Source organism: Zea mays, chromosome 3, assembly GCF_902167145.1.
Source record: "Zea mays cultivar B73 chromosome 3, Zm-B73-REFERENCE-NAM-5.0, whole genome shotgun sequence".
Lineage (NCBI taxonomy): Eukaryota > Viridiplantae > Streptophyta > Magnoliopsida > Poales > Poaceae > Zea > Zea mays.
Window position 1 is genome coordinate 109,554,966 of NC_050098.1, and position 22,810 is coordinate 109,577,775.

Here is a 22,810-nt window from a genome sequence, read left to right on the forward strand (position 1 = left end):
TAAGCATTACATGAGCTTTCATGGTTATATATAGAAAACAAAGAAGAAGTGACTGTTGAAGAGGAAGAGCCTACTCCATCAACAGAAAATCCACCTGCCGGGAACTATTTCTATTTTGATATTTGTGGTACAGAGCCCGACTCTCCTACAAAACAAGGCAAGCCCCGGTGCATTTGCCACCTCCTTGCTGTTTAAACTCTTTATCACTTGACTGATGCATTAGGTGATAGGAGTTGGATGTTAAACCAATTGCTGCATTTTCTTCCTTGAAACTATTTACCATTCCTTGATTACCTATTTTATTAAAAGGTTTTCTGATGCTTAGTTCTGCTTTAGAAAAGCAAATGTTTTATTTTAAAACAAAAGGTGATTCTTCAGAGTGGATGGGATGTTTACAAAAAATAAAACTTGATGGCGGATCCATCATGGCCATGATGGGTTCAACATCGGAAAAGATGTACCAAACTTTGGGTTTGAAATGATAAAGCTGAGGCCGGGCGGGTGACTTGCACGAGAAGAGAGTCTTGGTGTAGTGTCTCCGTCTGAGTCGATTAAGGACCGTCTTGATGTAGGCTTGATGATTGAGGACCTTTTAACTGGTCACATGCCTGCATTTTCTTCCTTGAAACTGTTTACCATTCCTTGATTACCTGTTTTATTAAAAGGTTTTCTGATGCTTAGTTCTGCTTTAGAAAAGAAAATGTTTTATTTTAAAACAAAAGGTGATGCTTCATAGTGGATGGGATGTTTACAAAAAATAAAACTTGATGGCGGATCCATCATGGCCATGATGGGTTCAACATTGGAAAAGATGTACCAAAATTTGGGTTTGAAATGATAAAGCTGAAGCCGGGCGGGTGACTTGCATGAGAAGAGAGTCTCGGTGTAGTGTCTCCGTCTGAGTCGATTAAGGAACGTCTCGATGTAGGCTTGATGATTGAGGACCTTTTAACTGGTCACATGCCTCATCATGGGTAAGCTATGCCTCGGGCAGACTAATACCAGAAAGGCCAACAAGCAATGGGAGTGGAGAGATGGCGAGAGTAGCGTGTACCCTCCGTGGCAAGAGGCTGGACGGTGGTGTATCTGTGCTCTCGGTTGGCGTGAACCCGGTCTGGTCTTAAGAAACCCAGTGGAGAGTTGACATATGCAAGGGTTAAGTGCTACATATGTTGTGTGATTGGAGATCCCCAACTGGGTATTAATCGATTCGGATCGCCGTTACTTCTCGGACATGAAGACTTGGTCACTGCCCTACACGTAGCATTCCAGTAAACAAAGAAGGGGTTGATAAAAGGATAGCTAGTATCGGCCAAGTGCTTGAACTAGGGTAGAAAGAACTCTAGTGACAGGTAATGAGTTAACTTGTTAATAAAACTGGATTTTTAAGGATCCACTATTAGTAAGCATTTTTGCAAACAGAGTCTTGATTCTTGATTAAGCCTTACCTTCACTCCCTTAAAGCCAGCATATCCTTGAGAGTCTTTTATTTTGATGGGTAAGACTTGTGAAAGTACACTCTGTACTCAGGGTTTTCGAACCCATGTTGTTGTAGGTGAGGAAACAATAGACTTTTGCTGTTTTTGCACTAAGGTGGTGCCCAAAGAAGAATCTTAGCAGTGAAGTGGTTGTGGGAGGATGATGGCCTCCCTTTTGAAAAACAATATACTTCTATGCGGGAGGGGTTTTTGCCTCCCAAGTTTGTAATAATAATACTTATGCATTCATATACCTAGGTTTGTAATAACTATAACACTCTATCTATATTTTGTTGAATGTAAATTAAGTTATTGTAATTCGCTTTCGCTTATTCGTTCCTCCGATGTGTTGTAATATTTGCGTGACGGGTAAAAACGCTCTTGGGCGAGGAAGGCGATTCAGATACCGAACTTGTCAAGTGATTATTGTGCATCTACAGGGTTGTCCAAGGTCCGTTGGACAAGGACAACTGTAGGTGGGCCTAATGACTTGGGAGGTTCTATCACAATCTAGAATATCAATACATGCATAAATATTCACATATATATATCAATTCACACATTCACATTCCCATTTTCAATACCCATTTCCATTCACAAAAACGACATTCACAACCACAAACTACATTCACATATAGTTCAGCATCACACATAGATCACATTGACATAGTTTAAGGTCGATCCACATTCACATAGTTTGAAGTCATTCAAATGTCATGATAAAACTACTAAAGTTCTAAAGTACAATGGAATCCTATCTAACTAAGCCTACCATCCATCACCTGGTTGGTTTGAGTTGTGGCCACTTCCTCCAGTTGTACTATAGCTGGTGAATAGGTTGTTTGCCCATGAAGTCATGACGTCGTTTGGGCCAGATTTATCTCTAGGTGCTACAACCAAAGGGGAGGTGTCTAGAAATCCATGTAACACATATTTGGATCTTAAATACTAAGTTCTTCATTTGTAACACGCACTCATGTACATATGGATGAATACCTGATCTGGACGAACCAAAGGGAAATATGGTGGAGGTGGAGGCGATGGTGCAAGTGTTGGAGGCGGCATCCCAAAGGTTGGCAGCAAGACGCCCGTTTGTTGTGACACTTGCTACAAAATAGATGCAAGTAACCATTGATGAAGTACCAAACGAAACAAGTTTGTAGTTACAAATAACATATTACTTCAACTTAATGAGAAGAAAGCCTCTTGCTAGGCCCATAAGTTTGCATAGTACTCGTCCTTATGCCTTTGGTGCTCAACCTATTGCCTCTGATACTCTGTTGCCTCAACGCTTGTAACACCCAAAATACCTATTTTGGAATTTGAAAGAGGTTCTCCAAAAGATGTGAATTAAAATGTCTTTGATAAAGATCTTCATGAAAATACTTTCTTGAAACACATAAATGATAATATTGAATTGTTCATATATAGTTTGAATACTAAGACTGAAATTCTAATTAAATAATAATAATAATAAATATATCTATATACCTATATATAGATTATGTTTGTTTGGAATACAATGATTCCTATTGAGTTATATATATTTCTATGCCTCTATGCTTAAAGAGATAAAATAGATAAGTAAAATATAATGGTTGCATTCATGCTGGGGGTTTTTGTTTGTGTGCATTCAACCTGGAAATTCGAACCCCAAATCAAATTGAATTTGGAACAAATTTGGAATTTGTGATTAGATTTGGTATAGAAATTCAAAAAGGAAAAGAAAAAAAGGAGAATAAAACCCTGCTGGCCTGGAAACCTCCTTTTCAGCCCATTTTCCCTGCTCTGCGCAGCCCAACCGTGGACCCCTGGAGGCTGGAGCCGACATGTGGACCCGGGTGGCACAGCCATTCCAACCCATTTCACCGATTGGTGGGGCCCACTGACCGGCCTCATCCCGCGTGCGTTGCCTATTCCTGTTCGGCTGACATGTGGGGCCGTTTTGTCAACCGTCTCTCACCCACGTCACCACGTGCATGCCCGGATTTGCCACTACCGTGTGGGGCCCTTCGCCAGTGCCTGCCCGCCAGGCGCGTCGCTAACCTTGGTCGCTGTCGCATGGGTCCGATGATAGATGGGACCCGCGTTCCAGGGGCACCTCCCAGCTAGGAACAACACGGCCCGAGCGGCTCGCAATTCGCGTGGGCCGTTGTAACCGCCACACGCCCACACTGCGGGCATCTAGCTTGGGGTACTGCGGGCATCTAGCTTGGGGTCGGCTATGTATACAAGTCAACTGGCACGCGCCAGCGCGCGCGTTCATCTTGTTTTTGATGTTATACGTTTTCAGCAAACCGAAGCAAACGATTCTATATACGAAACATGACGGTTCGTTATAGCACCTGATAAGTATACAGAAGGGTACATGACATAGTAGTACATAGATATCATGTAGCATGTCCAAAATAAGATCTGCTTCATGGAAGCTGTGACTCTAATTATATATAGAGACAAAATAGCGACGAACATGTTTTTTTCATCTGAATTTTGGCTCCGACGATCCAAAATATTCCTGCGATACAACAGTAGGATACTTCAATCATGCAGCAAAGTTTGGGTTTATTTGAAGTCTTGGTTGCATCGTTTACCTCGTTGTGTTGTGTTGTAGACAACGTCTACTCTTGTTGATTCTTGGGATTTTGTTTGATTCTGGATGAATGTAGGCTAAAAGTTTAGCTGCATAGTATAGCAAATATACTAATGGAGGTAGTACTATAAGCTTATCAGAGATGAGAATTATAGACCTTTTTGTTGGCGACTCAATTGTAGTTGTAGGAGCTCTGCTTCTGTTAGCATCGGGGAGGTTTGTCTATGCAATAGTTAAATTATTTGTAAATGAGTAACAGGGAAAATGAGCGCAGTTGATAAAGGATGCTGAAAAAAATAAAATTATTGTATACTGAAAATATTTCAAGAAGACATGTCCTATTTCAAAGTATTTTCTTATAAGTGTTGGTGCAGAACCTGGTGGGTTGTTTGCTTCTTGTGAAATAGGCTTACCTCAGGCTTATTCTTTGCTGGAGAATATGTCAGCTTTCGGGTCATCTGAGGATGATTGAAACATATGTTACTGTATGAAAGCTTAAGAATGAAAAGGTAATTGATAAGTATGATTTAACTTACGCTTGGTGAGTCTGCTGTGGAAAGTCTAGACATGGGTGTAGAAGGAGATTCGACAGCTGTTGTTATCAGTTTGTTTTTTGTTGGAGTGAGAGGAAGTTGCACATCATCTTTTTCTTGTACTATTGGTAGTGATGTCATTCTTCCATATGATGCTACAATTCCTTTGATGAGCAATGTTTTTTCTAGAAATCTGAATGACTGGCTGTTGAATTCTATAATGAATGTGTATTTCCGTGAAATTATTGCTGCAATTTCAGGTGGTAGCTGATGCATCAGGAAAGGATGCAACAACTGTTGGACATGGTTTCCCAATAATTGTCCTAGCAACATTGTCGAATGCAAACATTTCAGCTTCTTCAGTTCCATCTGATGCCTTGAAAGTGAGCTTGTATCTATAACGGAGAGGAGAGTGAGTAAATTGTTATATTTTTATGGTACATTAAAGAAATTATTAAAAGTAGGTTGGAACAAAGCAGATATATTTAGTTGTAACAAACCAGACCTGAAGCAGTAATTTGTTGATCTACATGTGGAGCATTGACGGATGACGGGATCAATGCTTGGTTTGTTTGGGCAAGTGTTGCAAGCAATATAATACCAAGTCTTGCCTTCAGGAATACATGTAATGGTTACCGTGCATTCATATCCTTGATCCTACGAATGAAGTATAAACACATGAATTACAATCGTGTGTGGAAGAAGAATTTTTGAGGTAATGTAAATTAACATTAGATATGCTTACCGGTACATCATGTGGGTTTAAAGACAGTATGTATTTAAGGTTGTGATGTTCTCGTTGTGGAAAACTTGGAGGTGTAATTTCTTGTTTGTCAAGACTGGGCAATTCTATGTTTATCTTTTCAGATTCAATCCTGTGAATGATAAAGTGATGTTAGTCTTCATTGTCCATTTTCCTTTTTTTTCTAAAAAAACGTGGAAGTGTGTAATTGTTGTACCTGCTATAAAAAGTTTCAGCTTCTTCAATTGATGGGTTGAAGTACCAATGACAGGCTGCGCCACCACTTAACAGTACTTCCCCTATATAATTAGAATAAATGAAGATAAGAAGTGTATGAGGCTAAAAAAGCTATGAGGAAAAGTTGTATTTGTGCACCTTGATATTCTTTTGGTAAACAACCAACAAATAAGACCACGATAGGAGTTTGTTTCTGTGGGTCATAAGTGTTGGTCAACGAAAATTCTTGTGCACGTTTTCCCCATAGAGTAATTTTCAGAATGTCGTCGCTGTGAGACAATTTTAAAATAAGCATGTAATGTATGTGAAATGTAGTGTTTGTTGAGCAATGAAGAATCAACTACTAATATGCAAAATAATAAAATAAGATAGTAAGGATGCTTTATGTTATAAAGTATTAACCTGAGGTTTTTTATCAGAACATGTCGATTGTAAGACGAGGGTATGTGTGCATTTCCGATAGGCTTAATCGCAGAGATTTCCGTAATAATACCAAGGACGTCTAATGTTTCATACAATAGTAAAAAAACACCAGGATTAAATCAGGCGAGAGATTGGATAGTTGTGAGAATGGGATTTCATGTCATATTTAGAAAACATACCATGGAAGTTTCTTGCATTTGATCCATCTGGATCAATCTTGTCATAGCTTGTTAGATGATAAACATAAAGGGGAAAACCTGATGGTGAAGTGTGGCAAAGTTCAAGGGTTGTGTATGGTGTGACATACAACATGAGATCACCATCAACAGGCTTGTAGGTGGATTTTGCACGGGCTACTGAAAAGCGGGTCATCTTGTATATTTTGCCAACTTGAAATTCATCGCCTCTTGTAGCTGCTAGGAACGAAGGAATCTGACAATGGATAGCATTGCCCTGTGCAGTGATTGAAAAACTACTATAAGTATTTCGCATTTTAGGTATTATAGAGTACTGTCTCAACATAGCAACAGAAATATTTTCGCATACTGAAGCTTTGGTTACATTGGCACACGGAGCTAAATCTGGAGGTTATTTTTTGGTGTGCTTAATACTTACTGTGCAGTCTGTCAGGATCATGTCGATGTGTAATATAGGGCCATTGTCAACGGCACCTCGAAACTCCCATTTCCTGTGGACCTGTATTTGAACCTCTGCATTTCGATCTTGTAGAGTCAATGCTGAAAGTGGTTTATTAGGCATCCTGTGTAACATGGGATAGATGAAAAATACAGTTAGCATTTTGTTTAGAAGTATGGTATAATAAATATATGTATGAGAAATATGTATGAGTTAATAATGCAGCATCATACAAAGCAATGATGAAAAACAAATGAAATATGTACAGGTAGATCAGTTTACTCCTTTCTTAAGTGAATTAAAAGAGAGTAAAATTGTATGTAAGTGGAGGGAAAAGGGGGGTAAAAAGAGAGCAATGAATTATACCTACATTAAGGGAACCAGGAGTACTATAGGGCACATAAAGCATCTTTTGTACATGGATACTATACATAATAGGCTTGTTTAGGATAAAACTGAAATATAAAATGTATTTTTTAAATATTATTTTGTACATGAACAGCAAGTTGTAGATCATCCTTAATGCACAGGAAACCGGGAAAAGATTTCCCTGTAAACAATATTTTTGGTTTCATCTGTTGATTTGCCATCATCATCTTCAATCAGCACTCTGAGTCCTTTTTTTGAAGTAACTCTAGAGAAAGCAACATATAGTTGCCCATGTGTAAAAACAGGTTTCTTCAAGTACACAGCAACACTGGATAAAGTTTGTCCTTGGCTCTTGTTTATTGTCATGGCGTAGCAAACTTTAATGGGATATTGCGTTCTTTCTAGAGTGAATGGTAGCTTCGGTGTTTTTAAAGTTAAACAAACACGTGGAATCAACACAGTTTTGTCCTTATATTTTCTAGTCATGATCTTAGCTTCAATAATCAGATCTCCTAGAGTAACAATGATTAACCTTGTTCCATTGCAAAGGCCTTCGGATTGGTTAATGTTGCGCAAAAGCATAATTGGAACTCTTTTTTTTAATATTAACTGATGTTGAGGGAAATTGTTGCCAGTAATTGAATTGAGGAATTCAACAGGATATAATAAGTCATATGAATCGTTGCTGTCTGGTCCTTTTACTATGCTATCACAGCTAAGATATTCCCTTGGATCACCAGGTATTAGAGTGACAACGAAGTTGTTGACTGTGTCTATAACATCATTCGTTGGAGAAAGTATTGCACGTTCTTTCAGGTATTGTATGTCTGCATACTTATCTGTTAGATCTGGATACGCGGAGTCTACAATGCATTGCAGGCTATTATTTTGAGGTGCATGTTAGTAAAATGTCTTGCGGAATTTTTATCCAATATTTTTCTTTTTTAGAGTCTTTTGCTCGTGCTGGTACTTTGCCATCACCTATGTCCAAGAGCCATTTGCTAAAGGAAGCAATTTCATTCTTACTTGCAGAATCTAAATGAGGTGATTTTAATCTCATATTTTCAGTCAAGTATAAGACAATAATAGAAGTCCATAGAGGAGAGCTAGTTATTGTTGCGTCTATAATTTGTGATTGTGTACCACCTTCAATAACTGGGAGTATCTGTCTAGCATCACCTCCCAAAACAACTACCTTTCCACCAAAAGGTGTTTTTTCAGCTACAGGACATCGAGGTGAAAGTAAATCACGCAGTGTTCGGTCTAGAGCTTCAAAAGCTATTCTATGAGTCATGAATGCCTCGTCCCAAATGATTAATGAAGCAACTTCAATCAGTTCAGCTAGCATAGTTCCTCTCTTGATATTGCAAGTAGTGGTTTCATTTAAATCACATGGTATTTTAAATCGGGAATGTGTTGTACGACCTCCTGGAAGGAGTAATGCGGCAACCCCTGAAGAAGCAACTGTAAGAACAACCTTTTTCTGCGAACGCAGATATGCTACGATGGTATTCCAAAGGAAGGTTTTTCCAGTCCCACCATACCCCGAAACAAAGTAGAAGCCAGGCTGTCCAGATAGCACATTTTCCACAATAGTGTTAAAGGCTTTCATTTGTTCTGTGTTTAATTGATAAATTAGGACTTCAGATTCATATGAAAGGCTGTTTGCATCATATGACAACTCTTCTTTGAGTAAATGATTGACATTTCTACCTTCTAGGTTGTCGGTTTTCCTTGGGAGGTTGAAGTCATGAATGTTGCCGCCACTCTTGTTAAATAAAACTGCTAGCTTATCTAGTAAATAATTCTTGAGATTATCTTCTGGTATCTGATAATTAGTTTGGTTAAGTGCCTTACGAATATTATATTCGATATCATCAGCTAGGTATTTCCAAACTTTCCTAAAAAGTGTATACTCATCGGCTACCTGACAATAAAGAAGCATTGTGACAAAAAGTTGTCTTAGCTGAGAAGACGTTGCCCAAGTAGCAGCTTCATTGAAAGCAGCCAACCATTCTTGATCATCACCAAGGAGCCCACGTGCTTTGCATGCTTCTTTGAAGGTATTATAGACAATATTGTTGTAGGTCCGAACCTCCTCATAACTGCGTGCACCTTTGACAACTAACAAAAGCATTCTAAGGTAATACTTGTCACCTGCCAGGGGATGCACATAGTATAGACGTCCTATCTTGCCTTCTCTTGTTTGTCTAGGATGCCAAGTTCTGGTCTTGTCGTCCCATCTCCATTTTGATGGGAATTGAGAGTATGTAAGATTTCTAGCATTAGAATGTTGTTGATTAGTGGTAAACCATTCAGTAAGCATGGTTTTTCTGAGAAATGATTGTGACAATATGCCTGCCATGTTAGCTGAACTATTATATGTTATATAATTTTCATTTGGTAAATGAACATGCATTCTTTCAACAGCTGGGTAATGTCTATGTATCTCAAACCCAAATACTCGCCAGCAAGAATCAATGTCACAAAGGTATCTACTGTCAATGTATTCTTTGATTTCATTTCTTGCATCAGTTTCTTCATCATAAGGAACATCTTCGCCGCTCTGAATCCTCTGAAGAAACATTTTGCTACGATCTGGTCCTTTGGTCACATATTTGAAAAGGTATTTTATAAAGATGGTTTTGTTGCACCATTCAACATTTGTATGTGCACCAAATTTTTTCAATAACAACAAATTTGAAGGCACAATGTACCTATTATCCAATGCAATCTTATTTTTGAAAACAACACGTCCATTATTTCTTCTTCTGTAGAGAACAAAGCCATTTTCATCAAAGGAAGTGTCCTCTTGAAGTTTTTTTGGATAGTTTTTTGAACATCGACCATTTTTCATGCAAGGAGCATGTTTGTTGTAATCTCCACATGGGACATGGACCATATGTTCAGCAACTAAGGCGTACCCTAACGGATCAGTTTCTGGATCTGGTATCTCAGCAGTTATAAATGAGTCAATTAGCTCAGGTGTTGGTTGAGAAGTGTCAGTGGAGACCCAAAATATAATGTGTGCATGAGGCAAGCCACGTTTTTGGAATTCAATGGTATGTAACACTGCATGTAAATATAGATAATGTAGAATTTCAATGCGTTAGATCATAATGGCAAAACATAATTAGGAAATTTTGCAAACGATGTTGCGTGAAGATGAGAACATAGGAGAAATGTGTCAGGGTAACTAATATAAGATAGAAATTTTGTTGCGTTGGAAATTTTTATAGGCAGAAGTGTACCTGCCAGTAACGGACCAAAGATAGTTCCTGATCTAATATCCTGAAGTAATTCATGAAGCTTTAGATGGAAGACCCGTGTAACTACGTCTGATCTGTCAGGAGCTGTTTGACCATGCTGAAAGATACTTTCAGTAATTTCAGGCCATGAAGGGTTACATGTAAATGTAACAAAAAAGTCAGGAGGACCATACTTTCCACAAATTGCTAGACCGTCATGGTAATTTTGAATCATATAGCGTCGTCCTCCAATGTGCGATGCTGGAAGAACAACTCTTTTCCCATTTCATCGCCATTTATGCATCCACGGCTAACAGCATCTGCTATTCCTTGGATACTTTCCATCCGTAAGTTTCTTTGATTTTGAGCAATGTAGTGAAGTCTACTCTCCTCAATAGCAGCACGTGCATCAACTTTGGCTTGGCTTGATAACAGACCATAGCATAGGTACGGATTTGGCTGATTCTTCCTATAATGGAATTGATAGCAATAGTATTCTTGCATTGTCATATGGCGTCCTGTGGTTGCCCCAATAAGATTTCTATTACTGTAATGAATACCGAGCTGGGATCCACGTTCACCATAAGGAAATAAAAGAGGATATTGGAGAGGCATGTAAGCTGGATGTAATGAGGAGATTCTTTTAAGCTCTCTATTATGTGTTTCAATGATGATATCACGTTTGTACGTATCTAAAGAGAAGTCACCAACCACCAACATTGCAAGTTCATCAGTAGTTGGTAAGTTGTATTGAACTGGATCACCCTCTTTTGCGCCAATGATTCTGATGATGAAATCTTCATTATTGTGGTCAGCCAACCGATCTCTTGCCATTCTAAATTTCTTAGCAAATGGATTATGTTGGTCTAACATTCTAATCAAATCATGTACAATTGATGGATCGAGCGATTCAACGGGTCTATGATCAGCATCAAGACATTTCAATCTATTACTAACTTCGTTAGCAGTGTCGTACACATAAAGTTGAAGAAATTGTGGAGCAGAGTCATCAAGGGGTAAAAGAGAACCAACACGATGATGTACTTGACCACATATCTTGAACAGCGGCGGTCCTCGACCATCATTAATAGAGTTATCAATTCGTGCACCCATTGATTTGAAAGCAAAAAGACAGTTATATTGCCTGATACTACGCATGAATTTCTTGGACCTAGAATCACCATTGAAGATTGCCAAGGAAGCCAGTGGTTCAGGCCGATCTCTAAACGAAGGTATATAAATTTTCCCACTCTTACAGCAGGTATGATACTGAGGCCTTCCAGTTTCGCGATTTATAGAAGACTTCTCACCACACCAGAATAAAGCATGACAATGTTCACATTCATAATCTAGTGTTCCATGGTATGATCGACCTTGATATGACGCTAATAGGACATAAAAATGTTAGTAATTAATTAAAATTTTTCTGAAACAGAACTTTATATCTATAAATAATTATACAATTATATAAGAGTCTATTTATTACTTGCATTAGAGGTGCATTGTTGTCATACCTTTAAGCGCAGCTATGTACTCTTCAGGAAAATAACCACAATTCATTGGTGTTCTAATACTTTTGGCAGGACCTGTGTTATTGTATTGTTAGAGGCAATGGACCAAGTATTAATGTTGGTAGTCATTGTAACTATCGTCTATCCATTGGTACCTCGGGTGAGTAATCACCGCTGGTCTAACGCTCTTTTACGTTGTTGTCGTGCCAGTGCAGCGTTTTTTTGGGTAGTCACAATTGAAAATTTTCTCCGAGGAGTAAAAGCCCAAGTATCGGTTACATGTGAAGCCACATGATAAATAGGGGGATCTGCTTCGTCGTCGCCGTCCATTTCCTTTGTTGCTGAAGAATCACTCATTTTCTAGATTAATCTCTATATGACTGGGGAATTACTTGTCCCATAACATTTTGTCGAGGTATTATATGTTAGTTTGCGTTATGTATGAATGTAAGTACTAATTACGAAAATGGGGAAAAAATGCAGACATATGGTAGAAGTGTAATCAATCAAAGAGATGGGAGTGGTAATTACCATTACAGATTCTGTGAATCGAAACTGAACATAGTAAAATTGTGATCCAAAAATTTATTGCAATGATCAGAACAGGAAGGAGGTACTATATTGCGTTATGCATGAATGTAAGTATTAATTACGCAAACGAAAAAAATATAGACATATGGTAGAAGTGTAATCAATCAAAGAGATGGGGAGTGCTAATTAGCATTACAGATTATGTGTACCGAAACTGAGTACGGTAAGATAGTGATCCAAAAAATTATTGCAATAATCAGAACATGAAGGAGTTACTATAGTGTGAATTAGGAAGGTAATACCTTATCTTTGTTGATGGTCGATATTGAGCTGTCGGAACCTTTTTTACGGATGAACTTCGTACTGCTACGAAACACAGTTATTTTACATGTATTTGTTTACGTAGGTAGCATAGTAAATATATCAGAGAAAAAGATTATAGTTAGAAACTCAGCTCTTTGGACCTGGCTTCGAATGAAAGCGTAATCCCTGCAAAGTACAGTAATCGCAGACTTTAGTACGAAATATTTTTATATTGCGAAAACAGGAGATAAGATTGGAGAAAATATTTTAGGCACAAAGAGATTTAAGGTTGAGAAATTGTGTGCAACTGCATACAAATTAGAAGCTGAAAGCGTAACCAGGAAAGTGACATACTGATTGTTTAATAAAGGGATGATAACATCTTAGTTATTTCATCAGTAAACTATAAAGACAAAAGATTCTATTGTTGTTCCTTTTTTTCACATAGGAACCTCCGCTAGAAAGAGAGAGAGAGAGGCGGAAGAGAACGAAAAGAGGGGACCAAAAATGTATCTTCTTCAATGAAGAGAGCAGGAATCGAACGAAAAGAGGGTCATCTAGGAACCTTCGCCAAACATTTTATCCCATATTTTTTAACAATTTATCGCTCATCACAGTACCAATGAGGGCAAAAATAAAAAAAATGATGGATGAAGTGCTGAAATGGCGTAAGAGAACATGGACTTCATTGAAGTGCGGTAAGATAAACTGGAAGGGGGATGAATTGCAGTAAAAAGTGAGGTTAGCACAGAGAGTAAAAAATCACATAAGATTTTTTCGCTTTAGAAAAAAAATAAATAAAGAAGGTTAGCTGAGCGAGAAGAAATCGCAGAAGATCGAATTTTTTTTTAACAATCCACAACACTTTATAGCACATCTAAAATGTTGACTCAAGGATGGCTGGAAAAATACTATACAGTAGCAATGAGAGTAAAATATGGAGGTAGAGAACTTAAGGGAGGCAAGAGAACCTGGAGAACGATGGATGGTGGGGGAGCTGATGTCGTCTGGTGATGGCGGAGTTCTTGATGTGGTTGCGTTTCCTCTCTCTGTAAATGTGACGTCCTGCCTTCCTTTACTTTTGATAGGAGGTTACGGTGGTGAAGCAGTGTTTCTTTCTTCTTCTTTTTTTATTCAATCCATGGAAGATTCTGCACGCAAGCACAAGCGAGGACACGTGCCTTCTTTCGGAAGACTCCGGAGCACCTGACGTATTTTTTTCTTTTCTTTGTTTCTTTCGGAAGACTCTGGAGCACCTGACGGAATTTTTTTTCCTTTTATTTTGAGTTTTATACGGGACATCGGATCACAATCTAAGGGTTGGAAATATAGTAGTGACGTGGATAGCACGGTTGCGCGGTTATGTTCAGCTGATTAATATAGTAAATGCCCTGTGCATTAGCCCCGGGGTCATCCCGCATATACGCCTGCGCGCACGCCGGGGTAGCCAAGCATGCTGCGAGAGTTTGGGAGAGGAACAGTGGGCTGCAGCCGCCATGGACCCTTGTCGATGGTGTTCGCTTGTGCGTGAGGAAGCTGTCGCTCGTGTCACCGTGGGAAATACCGCCCCATTCCCGATGAACTATTCGTCGGAGTTCTCGGACCACCGCCAAACCGCCTCCCGCCATGATCGGTGGTCTCCGCGACGTGATCTCTGGTATGTATAGGGAACCGTTGTTTTGATTCGCTATCCGTTTTGCGTAGCGCTTGCTATAGAAAGGTAGCATGCACTGGTACTCGGTTGGCGGAGCGCCTGCGGTCACGCCACCGCATCCTGCTCACTCGCCACCGCGCGGGCACTGCCGGAGGTAGAAAATGACCTGGGCGCCGTCGCCCAGACTGAGGTAGGAGAAAGAATACTAGCCGTTAGATTTCCAAATGGACGCACTGGATTAGGTCCAAAATAACGTTTTACCCGGGTTAATCCTAGTCGTCAATCTTTGTGTTGGTGACCTAGATCAAAATGAAGAGCACCCCTTCAGGCCTTGTTCGGTTATTTTCAATCCATATAGATTGAAGGGGATTGATACGGATTGGAGGGGATTTTGACTTACTAGAGATTAAAACCCCCTCAATCCCCCTCAATCCATATGGATTGGGGTAGAACCGAACAAGCCCTCACCGGTTGTATTAGAATCGTTGGATCGCGGGTAAGAGACCGGGATCGGATCTAGTCATCGTGAATTTTGGGTCATGGATCCTAGATCTGGTGACCTCAGTTTAGTACCGGTTCGGTTAGGGATAGATCTAATCCACACTGTAGGTTGAGGATCCCATGGCCAAGGTGTGTTCATACCCCTTCGACTTACAAATTTGCTAAGAGCCCCTAGCAAAACAATAAAACAGCCTGCAGTCCATGTGTAGTAGTAAAGTATTTTACTTAGGTCCCGAATTCTTGTGAATCAGATCCTGAACATCCAAGAAATCCTAGCCGCAGCTCAACAATTCGGTTAGGTGTATAAAATAAATCTGGTAATCGGTTTAATATAAAATAAACCTAAAAACTTGTTTATTGCATAACTTACTCACTTTTACTCCAAATTACTCCGTTCAAGTTGCGTTAGATTCGTATAAATATTTACTACACAGTGACAACATTAATTATAACATATCGCCTACTTTTATAGTTAGATATTTATTTAACCTATGTCTACTAGATTAATTCTTCTAATCAAAGCTAAAATGTCCATAATTATAATTTGGTTAAAATATGATCACTAGACAAGTTATAATTAACATTAAAGTTGAACTAATTATTTTTTCCAGATTATATTTATAAAATCAACACAAGACCTAGTTTTAATTACTTAATCACGTGGGTCTTCCGAAAACTATACCTCTTTAACCATAACTCCGATTTTAGTAGTTCTAGAACCCATGATCTCGTAGCAACACGTAGAGTATTATTATGCAGTTAGTTCTTATGTTTGGTGTGATGTTAATTTTGCCTATACCATGTTTCTTTGTATTGCTATGAATAGCGATGAGGTCACGAGAATCTGAAGATCATCATGGTACATGGGAATCTCAAGTCTAAGAAATGTTATGCCCTTGATCACTTTTATTTACCAATAATGTTCTCTATAATCATTTTGGCATGCATAGGCTTAATTTTGATGGGCCCAATAGGTCACCCTAGTTTGGTCATCTTTATACCATGTTTACCCCTTAACTTTTGGGTAGTCTTTGCTATTGCTATATATGGTTTTGGGATCAATATTACATTATGATCATGTTCCAATTATAATGTGGTTTTAGTTATTGTTCATGACACGACTATTATGTTAATTTAACTTGAGAAACACGTGCTACCACAAGGGTGGAATGGGACGCCCTTGGCTAACTAATTAGGAAAGCTAGTGGAGGCCTACCTTACCCGAAAGGGGCAAGGGCAGTAGGGGAGTAGGCATGTAGGGAGGTTCTCTGGTTGACTTTGTTGCGATGGCGGTCAGACGGGGGATTACTGCATTTCTCTTCATAGAAACTGTAGCGGGTTTTATGAAGCTATTGTAACTTTGTAAAGGCCTCGTAGTGTTACCCTGCCTCGTCTCCTCGGTAGAGATGAATGGGACTTCTAGACCCCTTGGCAACCAGGTGACATGACTTGTGGGTAAAGGGTACCAACTTTGTAGAGTGTAAAACTGGTATACTAGCCATGCTCGCAGTCATGAGCAGCACATGACTCTCACAAGATTAATTTATGGAATTAAATTCAATTTGTCATTTGCATCACATTGTGGTTTATTATTAATTTTGATCTATTATTACTCTGGTTTGGTATCTACTTATACTTAGTAACTACTAATAAAATTTTGACCAACTTTAAAAGCGATGTTCAGCTTTAACCATCCTCTTTGGTAAGCCTTACACTTTAGCTGAGCTACCACCTTTGGCGAGTTCATACACATTATTACCCACAACTTGTTGAGCGATGAACGTATGTGAGCTCACCCTTGCTGCCTCACACCCCATAGGTCAAGAACAGGTACCGCAGGATGAGGCGCATGGAGGATGTTGTGATGAGTTCGTGATAGGTCTAGGTCGTCGTCTCCCAGTCAACTTTGGGTTGCTAGATCGTTGTCTCCATATGATGTAATTATTTATTTTGTACAGAACTCCTATTATACAGTAAAGATGTGACATTCGTTTCTATTCTATTAGTCATCATATGTGTGAGACTTGGTCCCAACACACTTGGTGATTATGTTCGCGCCCGGGTCTTGGTGCCCCCGAAACCCGGGTGTGACAAAAGTGGTATCAGAGGGATGTTGAATGTAGGACGAAACCTAGATAGAACTAGACAACCCTTACCTACTTACCTTTGCTACTCTAATTCTTTCTAAACTTTTCTTAATCTTTTCTCATTTATTGATGCTTTACTCTGATTACTCTTACCTTTTCGCTTCTAAATACCAAGTGGATTTCACACTTTGAAATCCTGTACCTAAAGTGACCTTTAGGAATAGGAGACCTAACCTTAGGAACAAAAACAAAAATTATTTTTATAGGTATCTATGTGCTTGAGTGTTTGTTCTTATGATAACTGCTTGATTCGATTCTTTGAATGAGTGTGATAGGTTGTGGAGTAATGCCCACAATTACATCTAAACATATATAACATATTTAGGAAGATAATTACTCAACATAGATTATATCTCATAAAAAACAGATCCATCTCATTTTTAATGAGTCCCTATAATCTTGAATGATTCTATCTCATCCTTATAGGTTCAAATTGTCCTAATAAGCATATTTATCCCACTCTAGAGTAACAACCATGATCTAATCAAAAACTAGTTGGATTATATCTAGTATAATCTAGTTGTACCAATCTAATCAAGATTCCATCTAATCTAATACGAGATATCTAACATGTTAATTAGATGCTAACAAAATAAATTAGATCCCACCCCTATGAATATGTTTTAAACCTAAAGTAGTGCCTTACACCAACTCATCCGTGAACAACAACCTAACCTACATCACAGGATGCCTAATCCATTTATCCCAAAAGAAAAGTAAAACTATGTTTGACCTACCCACCTCATGTAACCCCAGCCCTCTTAACCATATGTCACTAACTCCAATGATGAACACTAAACACCAAAACCCGGAAGAAACACCAAGACCGATGGTTCCTAAATCAGACTCAAGAAGGAGATCAACATTGACAAGAAGGATGGAGTTTTTCTTCCACCTAGTCTTTCTTACCACACCTTGCCAAATAGGTGGCTAAACATAAAGGATACCCATGCGTTTCTAATCACCTACTAATTAGTATTAAGAAAAAAATTCTTAATTTTGAACCAATCAGAAACTAGAATCTTAATTACGAATCAATCCTTGTATATGCCTTTTCTTACTAATCTCGAGGACGATATTATTTTTAAGGGGGTAGAATTTGTAACACCTAAAATACCTATTTTGGAATTTGAAAGAGGTTCTCCAAAAGATGTGCATTAAAATGTCTTTGATAAATATCTTGATGAAAATACTTTCTTGAAACACATAAATGATAATATTGTGCGAACACAAGGTTGACTTGTCCCTTGTGGTTCGGGTTGATGATGAGTGATTGTCAATGGCTAGCACTCTGGGGTAGTCAGTGAACTGACCAGAGTGTGAGATTATGCTTGTGCAACCATGTCGGTCGACTTGTGGTGTGCTGGTGAGGAGCACAGGAACGGTAGTTGATGGCTGAGGTGAAGGTCATGCGGGCACGTGCTGATGGACCGGGAGCGGTGAAGGGCGAGTGCTGGGTCTTGACTAATGGACCAGAGCAGCCAGGTGACCAACCACGATGGCTGACACCTGGGACACACTTGTGCAAGGACGTGGTGGAGTGGACCGTGTTGCCGGCATGGTCGAGGACTGGCGGGACAGGCGTCTGATCGTGAAGGACGTGCACGAGGTGCGGTGCTCATGGCAGGTTTGGTGGTTTGGGTCTCAAAACCACCCAGCGCTACGGATGGCGGGTTTTGCTGAGTTTGGGCCTCAAAACTCGGCGGTAGCGGTTCCGGAGGGAATCTGTGGCGGCACGTGGCATGATCGCGGAGGGTGCATCAAGGCGAAGCAACTCCGTGTGAAGGACATGGCGGTCGGATCGAAAACCTAGGAGTTGGTCCATTTCGCCCCCGGTGGAGTGGATAGGCTCTATGTAAATAGGGGTAGTGTAGGAAGTGAGAATAACCCTCTATAAATAGAGGGGAGGGCTGGTTGGTTCAGCATCCCTTGGCTGCCATTTGTTTTGAGCACTCATTCTAGAGCTCCTAGTTTTCTCTCTAGGTAGACACCAGTTGAGCCGAGGTTTCCTCAGTGATTTTGTACTTCGACTGTGTTCTTGATTTTCAAGTTTAATCAGAGGAAGGGTCGCCGGTCCGGCCCACAGGGCTCTTTGGCTTCAAATCTCAGGTTGTACCCTTGCTGAAATTTCTGAAGTTTTATAGTCTTGGTTTCTCCTTTTCCCGATCTTATGTTGTTGGTGAAAAATTTTGATTCCTTTGAGAGGATTTGGTTTGGGGATTGCTTGGTGGTGAGTTGGACTCTTCGGACCACTGCATACACCTATTTGTTGGTAAGTTGAACTCGTTTCTAGAAAACCCCAACAAAACCCTAATTTCTGCTGTATTTTTAAATCTGCGGGTGATTCACAAGTCGGATTGAGCTCAAAATTTAGGGAGTTCTTGGAAAGGTATTTGCTCAGGTGTGTGTAAAATTTCATATCAATCGGAGTTCGTCTAGTTCAGTTTTGAAATCAAGAACAGATTTTCGTACTGCTGAAAACATCACTTGTTGATGATACTGTATTGGCCGTTTTGGACTTTTTGGTGTCCGATTTGCGATCTGTTTGTTTTGCTGGTCTCATGTGAGTATTAGGAACATTTTGTAATCATGAGATCAGTCGTTCGCTGATGTGTTTATGGTTTGTGCACTTACTTCATGTCAATTGAAGTAAAGTGTTAATTTTCAGTGTTTGGAGACAAAAATTCGATTGGCTCGCATTCACCCCCCGTCTGGTCGCCTTACAGGTCCTACAATTGGTATCAAAGGCAGTTAAGGTTTTACCTTCCCTAATCGGTTCGAAATCCACGTAGGCGACATGGAACGAGGTGTTGGCAAACCTCCATTCTTCGATGGGACCAATTACCCGTACTGGAAGATTCGCATGTCCGTGTATCTTTAGAGCATCAGTTACCGGGTTTGGGAAATTTGCCTCGATGCGATTTTCGATGCTACAAGTGACTGGATCACTCCGATTCAAATGGAGTTCCATGATTCGAACAACAAAGCTCGAAATGCTTTGTTCTCGTGTCTCTCGCTTGTGAGTTTGAGCGAGTTGGACATCTGACTATGGCTCATTAGATCTGGTCTACCCTCGAGAGATTCCATGAGGGCAACGATCATGTGAAGACCATACTATTTGAGACGTACAGGAGAGAGTACGAGAACTTCACACAGTTGGCTGGAGAGACCATTAATTCCATGTTCTCCAGGTTCCAGTCAATTGTGAACAAGATGTGTGCCAACAAGGCACGGCTACCCTATAGTGATCATGAGAGAGCGCTGAAATTACTACATGCTCTAGATCGGAGGGTTTGGGAGGTGAAGTTCTCGACGATCATCGAGTCGCCCAACTACGAGACTCTCACCGTGGATGAGCTCTTTAGCAAGCTCAAGTCCACAAAGATTGACCACCAGACTCGGGCCAAGATTGAGAACCCTAGTGCACCCACCATGGCCCTGGTCTCTGGAGGTGGTTCTGCTTCTAACTCCTCACCTGCTATGTTTGCTCTATCTTCTTTGTTGTCTATTACAGAGGAGCAGGTGGAGAGCCTTGGGGACGAGGAGTTGGCACTTGTGGCCAGCCGGCTCACGCGGTTCCACAATAACCGTATGAGCCAGCGGCATGGTGGGTCCAAGGACGGATGCTACAACTGTGGCGATCCCAACCACTTCGTTGCCAGCTGCCCCAAGAAGGGCAAATCGGAGTCTGGCCCGCGTGACCATCACTCTGGTCGGCGCAAAGACAAGTACTCCTCTGGCAAATACAAGTCCAAGGGAGGATTCAACAAGGAGGCACTCAAGAAGAAGTACCTTCAGAAGGCAAAGATCAAGGAGCATGCCTTCCTCGCCTCCCTCAGCGACCTCGACCACGACTCTGATGATGTTATATCTTCCTCGAGCGACGACGAGACTGAGAGGTGGGTCGAGGACAAGCTGAACGGGTTGTGCTTCATCGCCTACACCGCACGAGGCTTCTGCACCATGGCACTTGGTGAGGACGCGGTCGGCACCAGCAACAACAAAGACATCGGCGACGACACTACTTCTGAGGTACTACCTTCCGCCGATGATCTTGCCGCTGAGATAGAAGAGTTGAACTCTGCTTTGCTAGTCAGGATAAGTTGCCTAGGCAGGCTTCTCGTCAGAGGAGAGAGTTTAGATCCAAGTATGAGAGCACGCTTAGGGAACTTGAGTCTGCTAGAACTTCAGTTGAGGTGTCCGACGAGACTGAATGTGATGAGTGCACTCTACACATGTCGAAGATCACCACTTTGCAGACCAAGTACTCTACCTTGCTAGATGAGCGCGACGAGTTGAGATCTAGGTCTATCTGTAACACCCTGAATTTGGGCGTATAAAATTTCTTTCTAATTATCACCCAAATTCATGTGTTACTCCTCTCTCTCACTCTAGGTTTTATCTCTCCCTAGATTCTCTCTCCCTTTTTCCCTTTTGAGTAGAAATAGCTTAAAGTTAGGGGGATTTAATTATTTATTTTTGCCAAAACATTATGAGTCATGACATGTTGCATCATGCTGAGCTTAAAATATTCTTTGAATTGTTGCACAAGTTTGAATTTATTTGAATTTGAAACCTAGTTTGAATTTGGATTTGAAAACCCTAGAGAAAATAAATAGAAAAGGAATTAGAAAATCTAGAGAAAAAGAAAAAGAGAAAGCAGCCTAGTCGGCCCACTAAGCCCAGCTTCGCCCGCGTGCCTTCGGTCTCTGATAGGTGGGCCCTGCCTGTCGGCACCGACTCGCGCCCCTCCTCCCTTTCTCCCTCTCGCTGTTCGATGGGGTCGCCCTGTCGGCGCTTCGGCCCGTTATGCGCTCGCGCGTCTGTGTCGCTGTCCCGCGGGCCCCGCTCGCTAGTCCCTCCCCCTCCTCCTTCAACTGCTCACCTGTGTGGACCGCGCACACGCACGCCGAGATCGCCAAGCCCACGTTGCCACCCAGCTCCAAACTGGCACCCTAACCCCCTCTACAAGTCCCCGCACACCCCACTTCCCCCCTGCCTCGCTCATTTCACCTCTGCCTACTCACCCAAGCTGCGCGCGCCGGTTCTTCATGCCCACCGGAGCTTCCACGTCACCAGGCCCCCTGCGCCCGAATTCGTCGCCGGTAGAGCTCGGCCGCCGTCCGCGATCGTGCTCCGCCACCGTTACGCCCAGCCCCGTCCTCATCCCTGCTCCACCCGAGGTGAATTTCCCCGCCGGACTTTCTCTTCTCTCTCCCCCATTTCCTCTGTTCCGTCTATTAGTCATCGGTGATCGTCGGTTTTGGTCCCGCGTCGTTGAACCGAGTCCGCCCGGCCAACCGCAGCCGCCTCGTGCCCAGTTCGCCCGCGCGGACTCACTGACTCCGGCCATGGCGCTCGCGCCGTGCGCACTACCGATGTAGACGGTGGTCCTGACAGGGAGGAACTACCCGTCAGCCTCCCCTTTTCTTTCCCCACTCTTGGTCACTGCTTGGAGGGCCCCGTCTGTCAGCACATGCCCACGATATCACGCCTGTGTGTGCCCTCCACCGCTGACTAGCGGGCCCGACCTCCCCGCGGCCCCATTTGTCAGGCTCCCGCCGTTTCCCCCCTGTTGGTCTGAGTCGCCGATCCGTGAGCCCCGCCCGGTAGGGAGCGCTCGCGCTCGCATCCCGCACCGGGGACACCCGGGCCGCTGACGCGTGGGACTCGCCGGTCAGCCCTTGCGTCCGATCCCGCGCGCCCGCTTCTAATCTCGGGTGGCCGAGAAGCCAGGATACCCTTTCGCTGTGGTTGTTTTGCTTAAGACCCCCTCGGCTTTCTGCGAATAGAACCCGCCGTCCTTAGACTTTACGTGCAGGTCCCTGAGTTATTACAAACAGACCCTATCCTTTTAAATAATTACAGAATAGGGCTTAATTTTGTATTTTCAACTCCTAAACTTGT

The 22,810-nt window shown here is 41.5% G+C and overlaps 1 protein-coding gene and 1 long non-coding RNA gene across 2 annotated transcripts; both read right to left on the bottom strand.

The window, feature by feature from the left end:
• Positions 1–4,105: 4,105 nt before the first annotated feature.
• LOC103650288 (uncharacterized) lies at positions 4,106–4,473 on the bottom strand. Its single transcript, XR_564041.3, has 3 exons — positions 4,446–4,473; positions 4,226–4,290; positions 4,106–4,130 (listed from the first exon to the last, which is right to left on the bottom strand). It is a non-coding gene; the product is annotated as an uncharacterized lncRNA (long non-coding RNA).
• Positions 4,474–4,723: 250 nt separating this feature from the next.
• On the bottom strand, positions 4,724–12,978 carry LOC103650289 (uncharacterized). The gene is made up of 11 exons (XM_020550262.1): positions 12,956–12,978; positions 12,763–12,787; positions 12,601–12,664; positions 6,619–6,763; positions 6,183–6,456; positions 5,983–6,082; positions 5,719–5,849; positions 5,561–5,642; positions 5,347–5,476; positions 5,107–5,258; positions 4,724–4,996 (listed from the first exon to the last, which is right to left on the bottom strand). The coding sequence occupies exons 4-11, from the start codon at positions 6,760–6,762 to the stop codon at positions 4,858–4,860; spliced, it is 1,152 nt and encodes a 383-aa protein (XP_020405851.1). The 5' UTR covers position 6,763; positions 12,601–12,664; positions 12,763–12,787; positions 12,956–12,978; the 3' UTR covers positions 4,724–4,857.
• Positions 12,979–22,810: the final 9,832 nt, after the last annotated feature.

What these genes read in the sequence shown, in the direction of transcription:
- LOC103650289 (XM_020550262.1), bottom strand. Translation starts at nt 6,762, where the DNA reads ATGCCTAATAAACCACTTTCAGCATTGACTCTACAAGATCGAAATGCA. An exon ending in AAATGCAAGAAACTTCCATG is followed by an intron (nt 6,083 to 6,182) that starts GTATGTTTTCTA and finishes ATGAAACATTAG; the next exon opens with ACGTCCTTGGTATTATTACG. An exon ending in GTTCTGATAAAAAACCTCAG is followed by an intron (nt 5,850 to 5,982) that starts GTTAATACTTTA and finishes ATTGTCTCACAG; the next exon opens with CGACGACATTCTGAAAATTA.